The 17,115-nt window shown below is 36.5% G+C and overlaps 1 protein-coding gene across 1 annotated transcript; it reads left to right on the top strand.

Annotated features, from left to right (window-relative positions):
* The first annotated feature begins 176 nt into the window (after nucleotides 1-176).
* On the top strand, nucleotides 177-15,640 carry LOC117331904 (centromere protein P-like). Its single transcript, XM_033890874.1, has 9 exons — nucleotides 177-259; nucleotides 4,448-4,639; nucleotides 5,308-5,380; nucleotides 7,014-7,080; nucleotides 8,482-8,573; nucleotides 9,543-9,631; nucleotides 12,058-12,237; nucleotides 14,552-14,643; nucleotides 15,245-15,640. The coding sequence occupies exons 1-9, from the start codon at nucleotides 195-197 to the stop codon at nucleotides 15,400-15,402; spliced, it is 1,008 nt and encodes a 335-aa protein (XP_033746765.1). The 5' UTR covers nucleotides 177-194; the 3' UTR covers nucleotides 15,403-15,640.
* The last annotated feature ends 1,475 nt before the right edge of the window (nucleotides 15,641-17,115 follow it).

Raw genomic sequence — 17,115 nt, 5'->3', positions numbered from 1 at the left:
ATCGTTATTTAATAATAAAACTAATTTTTAAAATATACTTAGTTTTTATAACAGTAATAACAAACAATATCTAATTTTTCATATGAATAAAAGTTTAATATATGTACATAAAAGGAAGTGTTCAAATTTAAAGGTTATAAAAATATTTTGTTCATTTCTAAAAATAATGAACGATCCTTTGGAATACAAACAACATGGCGGGAACTGACACAGATGGGTTATCCGTGGATTTAGCAGCTGTTTCACAGAATATAAAAGAGTGATTATTATTATACACTCGTACGGGACGTATCCTGTTATAGGTTACATCCTTACGACCCTCAGTTCTCTCTGTTCCACACTATATTTCCAATTACCGCAAAAATTTGTGGGGTCACACCGATACCTGTGTGTTGTGATAATATATGAGACCGAATTTCCTCTGGCCCCCACACATGGTGTCAGGGCCCGGCCAGAGTAAACTGGGGCTACACCTGTATCAGAGTGCATGTTTTACAAACAAATACAAAGTCGTATAAGATAAGACTGGACATGTCCCTGGGCAAGGACTTATATTAGATATGCGTGGTTCCCTCAGTAGCTATGCTCAGGCATTTTTATTTTTTATCAATATACTTGCAACCTGTATGTTTATGCATGAAGCATCTCTTAGGCATGTCAATAAAAAAAACAGAATGAAGATGTGTGGATTTTTGGATTTTTAATGATTTTTTTTAATTTCGGAAATTTGGTAATTCTTGTCAGCTTTGTCAACCATTTTTCAAAAAATGTGTCAGTATGAAAAAAAAATAATTTCAAAGTGATTTCGGCAATATTTACATAAACCACAATATAAAACTATATGTATTTTATCATATGAAAGCAAATTTGGCGTCTAAAACATAAACAATTTTTTTATCTCTGCGCAAAGATGCCACAATTTTTAAAAAAACAAGCAAATTATCTCCCTTTGCAATTATCTACAATTTTGCTTTCTTCGCCAATGAAAATACACACACCTGTCTAAAACATGCAAACTAGAAAAATAAGAAGTAACATTTAAATATCTGTATGAAAAGCATCAAATTATAACCAGGGCCTGTGTCTGTGACCGTATCTTTGACATTGTTAGAATTAAGACGACTGTCAAATATATTGAAATCACATGAAAATGTATTCTTAACAACACTTGGAAATAATCATTGAGATTTTTAGGAACATGCCAAGTCTATATCAGTCCCGATTTTACTTTCACTAGTTTCAATTTCACAGTAACAAACTTGCACAATATTAGTCACAATCACGTCGGAACGATCGCTTACGTAACTTGTTGTGACTTACGATACTCAACTAGCTATATATAGATAAATAAGTTAGTGGATTATATATGCTATATAGATAAATTCTTTCATGAAAATGTTTCATTTGGTGCAGTACCATTACTATCTTTTAAATTAATAACTTAATTAAGTTGTACATTGACAAAATTAAAGTGTTATGCATTTTCAAATGCTAAAATCAAACCTGCATGAAAGTGAAAGTAGATAATGTCAACATGGTCTGTGGCTTACCATAGTCGTAACGGACCCCATCTTATTTTTTACATATGGTCATTTCGAACAAAAAGCGGAATAATCATACATATTTTATGGTATGTATGTATAGATAGAACATGTGTTAAACTAAATAAGAGTATTTTTGACATGTAATCGGCGTTTAAAGAAAAATACACGGATTTACAGATTTCAATTTTGGACCTCATCTTACCGCCATTAATTTTGTCTAAGATTTTTCTCATTAACATAGCCTCAATATCATATCTGCATCATCGGTCAATCGAATGTTTGAAAGGTATACGCTTTCATGTGCTAATTTTACGCTATAAAAAGGCGCTTGAGAATGACGTTTTAGGTATAAGGTAAGGTGACAAAAAAAAGTTACCTCCCCTTTGCCTGAGCATAGCTACCCTCAGTGCCAAAATGACAACAAATTAAATAAATGTTCATGCAGATTTAAAAGACTTATATTTACCAGCGAGCTCCCTCTGTGGTAATGAAAGAATTAGAGTAGGAAATTCCGATATGGACTACGAATTAACTGTTTTCGACATTGGTTTATAGGCTAGCTCACTATAATTATTAATGAGGCATTGTATATATAAATACATGTAATTATAAATGACTACATGTTTTATACTGACATTAAAATAACCAGTACAGTACTGTGAAAGATATGTTATTTGTGGTCCATTTTGGCGCTTTATCACACTATGTCCATTTCAGAATTTCCAACTCCATTTAATATTTTGGCACATTTCGTTCATTACCGTATCGGGCTAGCTAGCTAAGACTATTAGATCGAATTGTTAATGTCAAAACCTATCTCTTTGTGTTTGTATTTGGTATACTCAATTGATAATTATGCACCCTTCTAAGTTCTACTTCTACCGAATGATTAAATTTAGCAGTAATATATATATAATGTATACAATGCTGCCGTCGGCAAATTTTACCTTTGATGGAAGTACCAGTGATAAAAAACGGATGCCATTGGCATATCAATAACTTGTATATGTACAATGTAGCGGAAGTAGACTGGGCTGATCATCGTTGACCAAGTAGCTTAATTGGTAGAGCATCCTGCTGATGTTTGGAGGTCCAGGGTTCGAACTTTGCTCTGGCTGTGCAGTTTTTCCAATCTTATATTTAATTATATATATATGATTTGAGGGTGCGATGATTAACCAAAGAACACCTCAAACAGACCCCAATGTTATATTATATAGATGTTAACATGTGTATTACAACCGTTTTCACATACAAGAGGCCCAGAGGGCCTGTATCGCTCACCTGGATTTCATGATATATATATGAAACAAGAATGATGATTAAGTATATTTGTCACTAGTATTGCTATGTCAATATATCATATGCATTTTATATGGGTAATGAGGTTTTTATGCCAAAAAATGACTTTTGGCGCAACCCCTTAGGGATGCTACCACACAAATGTGAGTGATATCCATTGCTTAGTTTCAGAAAAGAAGTTGTTTAAACCCATTGACCCCTTTTGACCCCGCCCTCTGCACCCAGGGGGTCAGTTCCTTCCTTTATAAAATTTTGAATCCTTACCCAAAAGAATGCTACCAAAAGAAGTTGTTCATATCAATTTAGCCAAATTGACCCCTCTTGGCCCCGCCACTCAGGCCCCCTTGGGGTCAGCCTCACCATTTGTACAATTTTGAATCCCCAACCAATAGTGATAATACCAGGCAAATATGAGCAATATCCATTGCTCAGTTTCAGAGAAGAAGTCGTTTATATCAATATAGCCCAATTGAACACATTTGGCTCCGCCCCTCAGGCCCTTGGGGGGTCAGCCCCATCATTTGTACAATTTTGAATCCCCACCCCATAGTGATGCTACCAGGCAAATATGACGGACGACGGACACGACGGTATGGCATAAGCTCACCTTGGTCCTTCGGACCAGGTGAGCTAATAAATATTTTATTTTTATTATTTTCTTGACTTGCAATCGTATAGTGGATGTTAACCACTCGTGAAGGGACATAACTCCAAGTATACATTGCAGATTAACACTTCAGTGCCGACTTGTATTCTGTGTATAATAAGTGAAACAAATAAATAATGTGGATTTCATTAACGTTTATTCAGTTGTAAGATTTAAAACACCCAAATACAAATACAAAAGGGTGGTTTTTGCTTCTAGGAAAGCTGATATATGGACTGGTATGTGCTATTATCAATACTTATAATTAATCTGGATGGTATGTGACAGGCCTCCCGTATATGGTCTGTGAGGTAGTCACCAGCTACTACAAAGAGACCTGCCTAAAAATGACCCAGCTGACTTTTCACATGGTGATTAATGTAATAAAAAAAACCAAACAAACCTTCAACGATGTCTTTGATTTTGATCCCGAAGACACACAGAAGACCCTATATTGCATTCCATGGGGATTTAGTCAGATGCCAAATGTACAGTATATAGGGAGAGGGAAAATGCAATGACCAGGCTATCACACTTTGGGCAAATGTGTACTGTAATAGGAAGGAGTAATGAAAAATATCCTGCCTGTGCGAAGTCTTGAACTTGTAACGGTGAACCACTCCCCCTATGAGTGGACATGGTACGCTAGGCTATTAAAAGGGAAATTTCTGCTAGCCTAGTTAGTAAGGTAACCTATAATTTCCACTTTACACTCCTTCCTTCATAAATTCTTTTGCCCCTGAGGACAATTATAACCCAGGTTCTTTGCTCAAAGTAAGCCTTTCAATACAATCTCTGAGTGGACATCCTACCACTAGGCTAGCCTAAGGTGACCAGCTTACTCTCAATATTTTATGATTAAAGACATATAACATATACTAGATTGAATAATGTATACTGATATTGTTATAAACATGTTCATGTAAGTAAAAAAGGAAATAACTTCATATTTTAGATTTTCTGACAATGAAGTGGATCAAGCACTGGAGACATCAATTGGGGCCATTTCAAACTCCATATCAAAGAAATTGGGTATTCCTCCAAAGTTAGCTCATGAACTCGACCAATTGGAAATTGATGTGGCTAAACTTTCTGAAAATGTTGCAAGGAAGAAGGCTCACTTAAAACAACTGAAGAGCTGGATTAGGTAGGCCATTGATTATGATATACAAGAAGGCTCCTTGTATGATTATGTGATTGTATGTATCATGTTCATAGTGAATATTCCCAATTTCAGTCTGATGAACTTTTAGTATACTGGAGGCCACTGATCGGGTATACGTACCAATGCAACCTAGCACTTGAGAGGTTGATGAATATCTGCATTGTCTTAATGGTGTGTTTTTGCAAGTAAAAAACAATGTGCTTTATATTAATTTCATGACTTTGTGAATATGCCTGATGAACTTCTAGATCTAGCTACATATAAAGGTACTACTGTATTTTTAAACATAAATAATTAGATGTTATCATTCCAGTATATAGTTTTAACATTGAGTTTATCTACTTAAGGAATTGGTGAATTATTCAGAATATGACTATATTGAAGAGAAAGAAAGCAATGTAATTACTGTTAATTATATAAACAACATCACACACAATGGTAGGAAGGCAGGATAGCTTTACCCGTTGTTGTTTTCTGAATTGTTCACACATTTTGTCCACAAAATTGTTGTTTTATCAACAAACACCAGACCTATATAAAAATGTCAATGAATCATCAGAATGATTAAGGCCACATTTTTAGGGATACTTTTCACAATTACAGGAGTACAGCGATGTATACTGATTAATATATATTTAATGTGTTATCAGAGATGACAGAGATAAAGATGAGCCAACCTCAGCTGCAGAACTCCACCAAAACATCCAAAATCTGGAAGACATGGTAAGATATGTATAACAAATTTTACACCTCTGGTATAAGTGGTACAAGCATATAGGTTATATTACAAAGACTTTTCCCAGTTTGCTATCTGCTTCTCCAAAAATCATTTTTTTTATTACCATTAACTTAAATTTAGCTTTCTGGTTTGAAGGAAGATTAATGCAAATCAAGTTAAAAAGCAATGAACATTTCTAAAAAAAATTCTGCTTCCTTTATTTGGCCAAATCCCTCTTCCCCTTGTGAGAATAGAATCTCTCCTGACCAAACTTGATCAAAATCCATCAGGCATTAAGAAGACATTTTTTAAATAGTTTATCTTTGATATCCCATTTGGCCATACCTCTAACCATTGTGGAGCCAGATCCATTGCTTATACATGCTAGAATTTGTTCCTTTTGAACCAAGGATGTTTAAGACCAAATTTAACTTGGACCAAAACCTTTCATTCTTACATAAGTATGATTTCAAAGAATTCGCTAAATTTCCCTTGTTGCCCCCTCCCCTCAGGCCCCAAGGGGGATCAGACCAACTGCTAATACAAAATTGGTTCCCCTTTACCCAAATTTAAAGATGCTTCAGATCAAATCTGGTCACAAATTTAAACCACTGGGTCGCTCAAAACAATTAGGTACTAATTTTAGGGGAAAATTGATGGATGGTGGATTCTGTGACATGACATGTACATAAGCTTACTAGTCCTTAGGACCAGGTGAGTTAATGTGATAGTGAGCTTACTAGTCCTTAGGACCAGGTGAGTTAATGTGATAGTGAGCTTACTAGTCCTTAGGACCAGGTGAGTTAATGTTATAGTGAGCTTACTAGTCCTTAGGACCAGGTGAGTAATGTGATAGTGGGCTTACTAGTCCTTAGGACCAGGTGAGTTATAGTTATAGTGAGCTTACTAGTCCTTAGGACCAGGTGAGTTAATGTTAAAGTGAGCTTACTAGTCCTTAGGACCAGGTGAGTTAATGTGATAGTGAGCTTACTAGTCCTTAGGACCAGGTGAGTTAATGTTATAGTGAGCTTACTAGTCCTTATGACCAGGTGAGTAATGTGATAGTGAGCTTACTAGTCCTTATGACCAGGTGAGTAATGTGATAGTGAGCTTACTAGTCTAGTGACTCAAGGAACTTACCACCTGTCAAATTGGAATAACCAAACATTGTCCCTGTAGTAACATTTGAAACTACCAGAAACATTATGGAATCTTTGATTGTACAGCAATTAGAGAGGTCAATTTGATTACAGATGTCAGTTACCAGTCTTGACATCAAATATTTTTTGTCTGTCAAAATAGTACTGTAGATATGTGATAGAAAATCTAAAATATGGATTATCATTTCTGATCTTGTCATGTTAATGAATTCTGGTGACAAAATCAGGTTATAATTATGATTCTATCTTGTAATCAGCTGAAACACCTGGTACAATGACAAGAATCTGAACAGTGGATTGGTACAATGTATATGCATGACATTCATACAGACTTAGACTTACTATCTTAGACTTTTTTTAAATTGATCTGAGCTAAAAACTTATCTCTGTACATATTTTGCTGAATGGCTGAGGTCATATCAATTCAGTAGGTTATTCCATATTCTAGTTAAATATCACTCCAATAATTTTTTTTCAGATATTAAGAATGCAGAAGATAACTGGTGTCTGTTTTACAGATCTTCAAGAGGAGACTCTGAAGAATGGTAAGATTTATAGACAAAAGATATAGACCAAATTAAACCAAATTAGTTGAGGAGGCGGGCAGGGGGAATTTGTTGAATACATGTACAAAATGTACTAGCTTACTTTGTCGATGGGATCCAGTGTTTCTATACGTGTATCATGAACTCAACAGATTTAATGACTGTGGATTTGTTGGGTGGGGATACCTGTGGATTTGTTGGGTGGAGATACCTGTAGATTTGTTGGGTGGGGATACCTGTAGATTTGTTGGGTGGGATACCTGTGGATTTGTTGGGTGGGGATACCTGTGGATTTGTTGGGTGGGGATACCTGTAGATTTGTTGGGTGGGTGTGGGAATACCTGTGGATTTTTTGGGGAGATACATGTACCTATAGATTTGTTGGGTGGGTGTGAGGATACCTGTGGATTTGTTGGGTGGGTGTGGGGATACCTGTGGATTTGTTGGGTGGGTGTGGGGATACCTTTGCATTTGTTGGGTGAGGATACCTGTGGATTTGTTGGGTGGGTGTGGGGATACCTGTGGATTTGTTTGGGTGGGTGTGGGGATACCTGTGGATTTGTTGGATGGGTGTGGGGATACCTTTGGATTTTTTGGGTGGGTGTGGGGATACCTGTGGATTTGTTGGGTGGGTGTGGGGATACCTGTGGATTTGTTGGGTGGGTGTGGGGATACCTTTGCATTTGTTGGGTTGAGGATACCTGTGGATTTGTTGGGTGGGTGTGGGGATACCTGTGGATTTGTTGGGTGGGTGTGGGGATACCTGTGGATTTGTTGGGTTGAGGATACCTGTGGATTTGTTGGGTGTAGATACCTATATGGATTTGTTGGGTGGGGATATACAAATGTGTTCCCTCCATCTTATAGATACAGTTTCTGGAGCATACCTCAAAACTGTTCTAGATAACTAGAAATCTTAATGAATGCTTAGTTCTACCATTGGTATACATCGTAGTAGAATTGAATTCAAACTTTAGCTTTTCATTCATATATATTAATATGGTGCCCTATACCAGTAGTGTATTTTGCTTTGGTGGAATTTTGATCACAAAATACCGCTGACAGGAAGGCGGGAAACTGAGCATGTCCCATTTTCAACAGTGATGTTAACAACTATGGCCTGTTCCTATCTGTACCTTAATACTGTAACAACATCAAGGTCAACATCTGGTGAGATTTGGCGGTCTTTGGTGAAAGTAAATATAAAAAGCCAAAGCTTACGTAACTGTTTTACAATCGTTTGCTGATCCGGTAGTGGGTTATATTATATCTGTGTGAGTTCACACTGTTAATCATGGACAAGTCCATGCCAATATCCTGAGTTCAAGTTAAGGTCATGTTTGTGGCATTATTTAATTTTTTTGATGTGTTTTTATTTTTAACCAACTTTTAACATTTCAGAAGAGAAGTTTACACAGAAACATTTTGACATCAGGGGAGAATGCAATGGTCTGGAGTTTGGACTGGAGTTTGATACAGAGGAATCAGTGATGGTGAGAACGTTTTTCTTTACCTGGTAATAAGTCTCAGTGATTCTTGTAAAGGGTCTAAACACAGGATTGAGTTTTAGTCTCCTACAATCTACTTTCAGTGAGAATTTTTGTTTTGAGGTATTTTGAGGTGACATATGCACTAATTTATATAGGTTAAAAAATGCCAAAGACTTTGTGTTCTTATTTTCAGGAGTAAACTTCCAATTTTGGGAATTTGGTTTAAATATGAAATAATTTCAATTGGGAATGGAGTCCATTAACGGCCCTAAAAAGTCCCTCGAAAAAGCCCTGATAAGTGACTGGATGAAGCAATGGTTTCTGCTTCTGTATTTGCACACTTTTGTCTTTGAACATCAGTCTTGCCATCATTGTTGAGTCCTAGAAGGTTGAGACAGCTGTATGATGTTCCTAACATCAATAACAAGACCTAGAAGAACGAAATAGTTGTATGATGTCCTGATCATCACTGACAAGTCCTAGAAGGATTACACAGCTGTTTGATGCAGTTTTTATATTCGCTATTTGACATAAACTGCATATAATTATTATTGAAAAAATTCAAATTTAAGATGAAATTCACTTGTAGCTCTTAAGTGTCATAATTCTATAATCCACTACCTTGACAAGGTTTGTTCTACTTGAATTCTGTCTAAGGGATACGTACCTTACATTAGCTGTTTCAATGATGTTGATCTCTGACTCAAACATGATATAAATTGATCAGACACAAATATATTTTTGTTCTATTTGTCTGTGGGTTGTTGTGTTTTAGTGTACTGTCCACTTAAGGTTTGAGGTGCTGTGACAGCAGTGTGAGGATCAGTTCATATACAAATACCCGACACTGTACTCTCTTGCGATGTGGACATGTTAAGTTAAGCTGGTATTTCTGTGGTTCTTATCTTGCATTTTCAAGCGAAAAGAATGTATAAAGAAAAGAAAACTATTGATATTCATTTCTCTTTTTAGGAGGATGAACATTCGGAAGTTGAAATAAAAGAATTTGTTGCGAATGTTCCACAAGATGTTTGTTCAGAGCTGGAAAAGCCGCTGGAACGGTTAGTATTATCTGCCTGTGGATGAAACACAGTATGCAGAAATATACGAGTAGGTTGTACTACTTGTATTTATTTAAGCATTGAACTGTTACCAAATGGTAGTATACAGTCGATATGAATACAATTTGGGTGACAGATAAATAGAATGTCGCCCTAACGGGCGACATGAAATATTTATCTGTCACCCAAATTGTATTCATATCGACTGTATACTACCATTTGGTAACAGTTCAATGCTTATATTTACATTCATAAAGATTTTTTATTTACTGTACGTTATGACGCTTTTAAATTTGCCGCTTACTCTATCACTGACGTCATCAAGTTTAAATACTGGAACAGCCGAAATTTCCAGAAGGAATAATATAGTCCCTGATGACGTTATTAATAGCAAACACATAAGATGGTTTTTGCACAATTTGGCTTTATTCTTTATTTCAAATACGTTTGTAGGTATCGTCGAATTGTTCACAATTGCATGATTTCTGATTGTTTAAAATCGAAACTGTTTTTCTGCGCAATGATATACAGTTAACATTTAGAAGTGATGCGGCGTTGAACGGGCATTCAGCAATGGACAGACTCGATTCCTCAAAAACACTTATGTTTCTATCGACTGGATTTACGTTATTTTAAGAAGAATATCAGCTCTTGAATTCTAAATGAAAGTCGTCTTCACAGTAGGGGAAAACGATTCCAAGGATATTTCGTTCGAAACAGATTCCAGTCTAACCGGTCACATCAGTGTCGCTAACTTAGCAGACGATTTTCAACTTCACAGGGGCTCGATTTTGTAAGGTAGGCCTTTGACATCAGTGAATAACCACAATACTAAAAACCAGTAGGCCTACACATCCACAACCGGAAACCATGTTGATACTCCCGATGATTATACAAGATTTTTTTTATAAATACAATGTACTTAACTTTCAATGTTGACGTGTCTTGCATTTCTGAAAATTCGGAACGAGCCCCTGTGAGTGTGACGACATTGACTATTTGATCATATTTCGTATAGATCAAGAATGGCACTTAAAGTAATATCGTGTTGACTACATTTTTCTAATTATAAAATTATACTCTCATAACTTGTGACGTTGCTTTATTTTTCGTTGTGGCTTCTGCTAGAATTCCAAAGCTCTCTAGGCCGAAAGTAAACTGGCGGCCATCGTTCAACCTACAACACTTGGAGCTGTATTCCTACACTGACCGAATCACTGTAAATTGTAGTATACAGTCTCATGAATACAATTTGGTTTACTAGCGACATATAGACAAATGCAACACAGAATGTAAATATATAAGTGATATGCATATTTATTTAATATTATAGAAGATACTACTGTTTATCACATAACTGGCCTGTTCTACCTGTAATATAGCCATGTCATAAATATCATCAGACAAATGTAATAACACTATTTATTATTCACAATAACATATAATATCCCACAATTGTCTCTATGCAGAAAAATGTACTGTCCAACAGAATCTTACACTCTCATGGATAAGTCATATGGAATTTATCAAACTCGCTAATAATTTGATATGCCACTTGCAATTGTTTAAAGGCTTGTGGCATATTAAAATATAAAATTTATGAAATAAATTCCATATGACATAGCCACTTTCCATATGACATATCCACCTTTCCATATGACATTGTCAACTTTCCATATGACATATCCACCTTTCCATATGACATTGTCAACTTTCAATATGACATATCCACCTTTCCATATGACATTTTCAACTTTCCATATGACATAGACACCTTTCCATATGACATTGTCAGCTTTCCATATGACAGACACCTTTCCATATGACATTGTCAACTTTCCATATGACATTGTCAACTTTCAATATGACATAGCCACCTTTCCATATGATATAGCCACCTTTCCATATGACATTTTCAACTTTCCATATGACATAGTCAACTATCCATATGACATTGTCACCTTTCCATTTGACATTGTCACCTTTCCCCGATATAGCCACTTTTCCATATGACATTGCCATTTTCCCATAACCACTCGTGTAGGATCCTCTATTTATAGGTTGAGTTAGAGAAATTTTGAGCATGGAGCAAAAGAAGTGTTTTGTACACTTTCTTGGATTGGCAGTGTCAGAAATAAGAATGGATCAAGTTAATGCATTGTAGGATATACAGTTTTACAGATGTGTAGTGTTGAATTGGTACCAGGAAAGCATGAAAATGAAATAACTGGTAATATCCTGCTATAGAATGGTTGTAAAATTAGCTGTTGTACTCTACATTAAGTGAAGTATTCAGTCACCTAGCTCAGTCAAACTGCAAAAATAACCAATATTTCTAATGTTTACATTCATTTTAAAAATGAATTTAATGGAATTCAATTTGTATTGTGTTACATTCATACTTGGATTTTTCTTTTTTCAAAAAGGGTTGTAAATGAGCAGACCATTGGAGGATTTTTTCGATTGATTATGCCATACTCAAAATGGGAATCTCATCGGCAGAAATTACTGAACCATTTTGCTGAAAAGTATCCTGATTTTGTGACAGTATATACAACAGAGACGAATCGAGTCCTTGTGATATCACATCCGAAGTACAAACATAGGTATGTATAACATTGACACCTTGTAATCTCATTGGTTGGTTATAATTAGATATGTAGTTAGTTACATAGATGTACCGGATTACTGCCTACCTAACTCCATCTATCTCTAGATTTTGTTTCACCGATTATAGTCGGTGTTCTGTCAGCATATCAGTATAAGACATTATTCAAAATTGAAAAAAAAAGAAAGAAAAAACGAAAAATTAGAGGACTTTATGTAAGATATGCAGACATCATTTTTAGCCCACCATCATCAGATGGTGGGCTATTCAAATCGCCCTGCGTCCGTGGTCCGTCGTCCGTCCCTCCGTCCGTCCGGCTGTCCGTCCCTCCGTCCGTAAACAATTCTTGTTATCGGTATTTCTGAGAAAGTACTGAAGGGATCTTTCTCAAATTTCATATGTAGGTTCCCCTTGGTGCCTAGTTATGCATATTGCGTTTTGAGACTAATCGGAAAACAACATGGCCGACAGGCAGCCATCTTGGATTTTGACAATTGAAGTTTGTTATCGCTATTTCTGAGAAAGTACTGAAGGGATCTTTCTCAAATTTCATATGAAGGTTCCTCTTGGTGCCTAGTTATGCATATTGCGTTTTGAGACCAATCGGATAACAACATGGCCGACAGGCAGCCATCTTGGATTTTGACAATTGAAGTTTGTTATCGCTATTTCTGAGAAAGTACTGAAGGGATCTTTCTCAAATTTCACATGCAGGTTCCCCTTGGTGCCTAGTTATGCATATTGCGATTTGAGACCAATCGGATAACAACATGGCCGACAGGCAGCCATCTTGGATTTTGACAATTGAAGTTTGTTATCGCTATTTCTGAGAAAGTACTGAAGAGATCTTTCTCAAATTTCATATGTAGGTTCCCCTTGGTGCCTAGTTATGCATATTGCGATTTGAGACTAATCGGAAAACAACATGGCCGACATGCAGCCATCTTGGATTTTGACAATTGAAGTTTGTTATCGCTATTTCTGAGAAAGTACTGAAGAGATCTTTCTCAAATTTCATATGTAGGTTTCCCTTGGTGCCTGGTTATGCATATTGCGATTTGAGACCAATCTGAAAACAAATGGCCGACAGGCAGCCATCTTGGATTTTGACAATTGAAGTTTGTTATCACTATTTCTGAGAAAGTACTGAATGGATCTTTCTGAAATTTCATATGTAAGTTTCCCTTGGTGCCTAGTTATGCATATTGCGATTTGAGACCAATCTGAAAACAACATGGCCGACAGGCAGCCATCTTGGATTTTGACAATTGAAGTTTGTTATCACTATTTCTGAGAAAGTATTTAAGGGATCTTTCTCAAATTTCATATGTAAGTTTCCCTTGGTGCCTAGTTATGCATATTGCATTTTGAGACCAATCTGAAAATAACATGACCGACAGGCAGCCGTCTTGGATTTTGACAGTTGAAGTTTGTTATCGCTATTTCTGAGAAAGTACTGAAGGGATCTTTCTCAAATTTCATATGGAGGTTCCCCTTGGTGCCTCTTTATGTTTATTGCATTTTGAGATCAATTGGAAAACAATATGGCCGACAGACCGCCATCTTGGATTTTGACAATTGAAGTTTGTTATCTCTATTTCTCAAAGTACTGAATGGATCTTGCTCAAATCTCATAAGTAGGTTCCCCCTGGTCCCTTGTATTGCATTTTTGGACCAGTCTGTCCTCAAAACAACCTGGCAAACAAACAGCCATTATCGTTAAATCTCAAATTTCTTATATAGCTAGGATTCCCTTGTTTGAAAAGTACTGGAGGGATGTCTCAATTTGCACAGATTAGTAAAATGAAGGGAAAAGTAGAGAAAAGATCAATCTGACATGGAACTTATGAAGATCATTCAATGGTGGGCGCCAAGATCCCTCTGGGATCTCTTGTTGTGTTTTAATACAGAATTTTATGGGTGAGGCAGAGGCAGCTTGATATTATTATAGTATAGATATTATCAATGGGGGGTTGGAGACCAAATGTCCCTGTAAGGAATTCAGTTCTATAGTGGCGGTAGGGATCCTAGGGTCAATACCTTCAGTAATGGTATTCAAGCGCTCATCAGCAGAGTAAATGAAAATAAAGATGATGAGCAGAAACACCACAGAATCCGGTCCAAAATGTAATGTTTGATTTACATCCAACATGCCAAAATATGTCTGCAATATTGTGATCGATAGTGTGTTCTTTCTATAAAGGTACATGTATAATATAATATTGATGTAGAATCTTGTTCTTGATGATATAACTCAGCTGGGTTTGCTGAGAAAGAGAATATAAATCTGTTCTATGTTTGACATCTGACAGTCCTGTTCTGATGATTAGCTGGGAGTTCAATACAAAGTCTTTGGACAGAATAGTGCCGAGGATCCGACTGGGTGTGGAGGGAACGGAGCAATGTAAGTTAGTCACACAGGAATAAGTGTAGCATATTGTTTAACAAAAAGTATGATTGAAGAATAAATATGTACTGGGTATGTGTTTAAACTGCAATTGATTGTACTTCTCCAAATATTAATAGTCCGGAGAGACATCCTCTGCATCTGTTCATTGGGGTTTGGGGGAAGAGAGTGGGGGGCATAAGATAATCCTGAAAAATCCATTACATGTACATAGTATGTAGTTTTATAGGTGTGCAAACTTAATTGTTGTGAACTTTTCATTGTTTCCATCCAAACTTAGATGTACATATGTCGGAGAATTCATAGTCAGGGTAATTTAGGACAAGAGGAGTGTGAAGTAATTTTGAATCTCCTGTCTATAAATATTTCACATTTAATCTTTTTAATTTTTTTTTCATCTTGTTAAAAATTCAGGAAATTGACTAAATTACATCCTGTTATATTCTGACTTGTAACCATTTCCTGGTCCTAGGTTCTATCTGCTTTATAATATGACCTCGTTAGATGATCTTACACTACATGTTAAAAAATTATCAATAATTTTGTTTGTGTTATTTAAGCTGTAACAGATTATACATTTATCTGATGTTACTTGCAGTAATCGACTTGGACAAGACAAAAGCTCTGGAAAATGCCCCAGAAAATTTTGAACTTTTGATTGAAGAGCTTGGAATAGAGCGAGCAGTGGAAGTGATGATCAATTTAATTCGAATGCAAACGGCAGAGACAAGCTTCAGGAAAAAGAAAACCAGCTAGTGTCTTGTGATATTAAGTGACAAGATGTGAATTGGTGACTACAGGTCATGTTATGGAATAAATGGGTGTCATGTGGAGTAATCGGCTCAAAAATTAAAGGAGAGAAAACTTTGCTTGAGTGGGTTACATACTCAGAGTGATTCAGACTTTTAATAGTTATGCAATACTTTACATCTTAGGTGTAAAACAAGATTGTTAAAATATTCTGATGTGAATCAATAAAGTTAATTATCAGGAATCAATGGAGTGAATGGTCTATCACTTAACTGCTGTCTAAACGTCCTACATCACTTACCTGTCCGTCTTTACCTTCCCTGTACCTGTCTGTAATTACGTCATCACTTACCTGTCTATCTTTACCTTCCCTGTACCTGTCTGTAATTACGTCATCACTTACCTGTCTGTTTTACCTTCCCTGTACCTGTCTGTGATTACGTCATCACTTACCTGTCTATCTTTACCTTCCTTGTACCTGTCTATAAATACGTCATCACTTACCTGTCCGTCTTTACCTTCCCTGTACCTGTCTATAATTACGTCATCACTTACCTGTCTGTCTTTACCTTCCCTGTACCTGTCTATAATTACGTCATCACTTACCTGACTATCTTTACCTTCCCTGTACCTGTCTGTAATTACGTCATCACTTACCTGTCTGTTTTACCTTCCCTGTACCTGTCTGTAATTACGACATCACTTACCTGTCCGTCTTTACCTTCCCTGTACCTGTCTATAATTACGTCATCACTTACCTGTCTGTTTTACCTTCCCTGTACCAGTCTGTAATTACGTCATCACTTACATGTCTATCTTTACCTTCCCTGTACCTGTCTATAATTACGTCATCACTTACCTGTCCGTCTTTACCTTCCCTGTACCTGTCTATAATTACGTCATCACTTACCTGTCTGTCTTTACCTTCCCTGTACCTGTCTATAATTACGTCATCACTTACCTGACTATCTTTACCTTCCCTGTACCTGTCTGTAATTACGTCATCACTTACCTGTCTGTTTTACCTTCCCTGTACCTGTCTGTAATTACGTCATCACTTACCTGTCTATCTTTACTTCCCTGTACCAGTCTTTAATTACGTCATCACTTACCTGTCCGTCTTTACCTTCCCTGTACCTGTATGTAATTACGTCATCACTTACCTGTCTATCTTTACCTTCCTTGTACCTGTCTATAATTACGTCATCACTTACCTGTCTATCTTTACCTTCCCTGTATCTGTCTATAATTACGTCATCATTTACCTGTCTATCTTTACTTCCCTGTACCAGTCTTTAATTACGTCATCACTTACCTGTCTATCTTTACCTTCCCTGTATCTGTCTATAATTACGTCATCACTTACCTGTCTGTCTTTACCTTCCCTGTACCTGTCTGTAATACGTCATCACTTACCTGTCTATCTTTACCTTGTACCTGTCTATAATTACGTCATCACTTACCTGTCTATCTTTACCTTCCCTGTATCTGTCTATAATTACGTCATCATTTACCTGTCTATCTAAACCTTCCTTGTACCTGTCTATAATTACGTAATCACTTACCTGTCTATCTTTACCTTCCCTGTACCTGTCTGTAATTACGTCATCACTTACCTGTCTATCTTTACCTTCCCTGTACCTGTCTGTAATTACGTCATCACTTACCTGTCTATCTTTACCTTCCCTGTACCTGTCTGTAATTACGTCATCACTTACC

This window comes from Pecten maximus, chromosome 7, assembly GCF_902652985.1.
Source record: "Pecten maximus chromosome 7, xPecMax1.1, whole genome shotgun sequence".
NCBI lineage: Eukaryota > Metazoa > Mollusca > Bivalvia > Pectinida > Pectinidae > Pecten > Pecten maximus.
Note: the sequence above shows the minus strand (reverse complement) of the source record. Positions and strands in the feature narration are given on the sequence as shown.

Excerpts from the sequence above, each read along its gene's own strand:
- LOC117331904 (XM_033890874.1), top strand. The coding sequence starts at position 195 with ATGGCGGGAACTGACACAGATGGGTTATCCGTGGATTTAGCAGCTGTT. Across the intron at positions 7,081-8,481 it reads AGAGGAGACTCTGAAGAATG|AAGAGAAGTTTACACAGAAA; the intron begins GTAAGATTTATA and ends TTAACATTTCAG. Across the intron at positions 9,632-12,057 it reads CTGGAAAAGCCGCTGGAACG|GGTTGTAAATGAGCAGACCA; the intron begins GTTAGTATTATC and ends TTTTTCAAAAAG.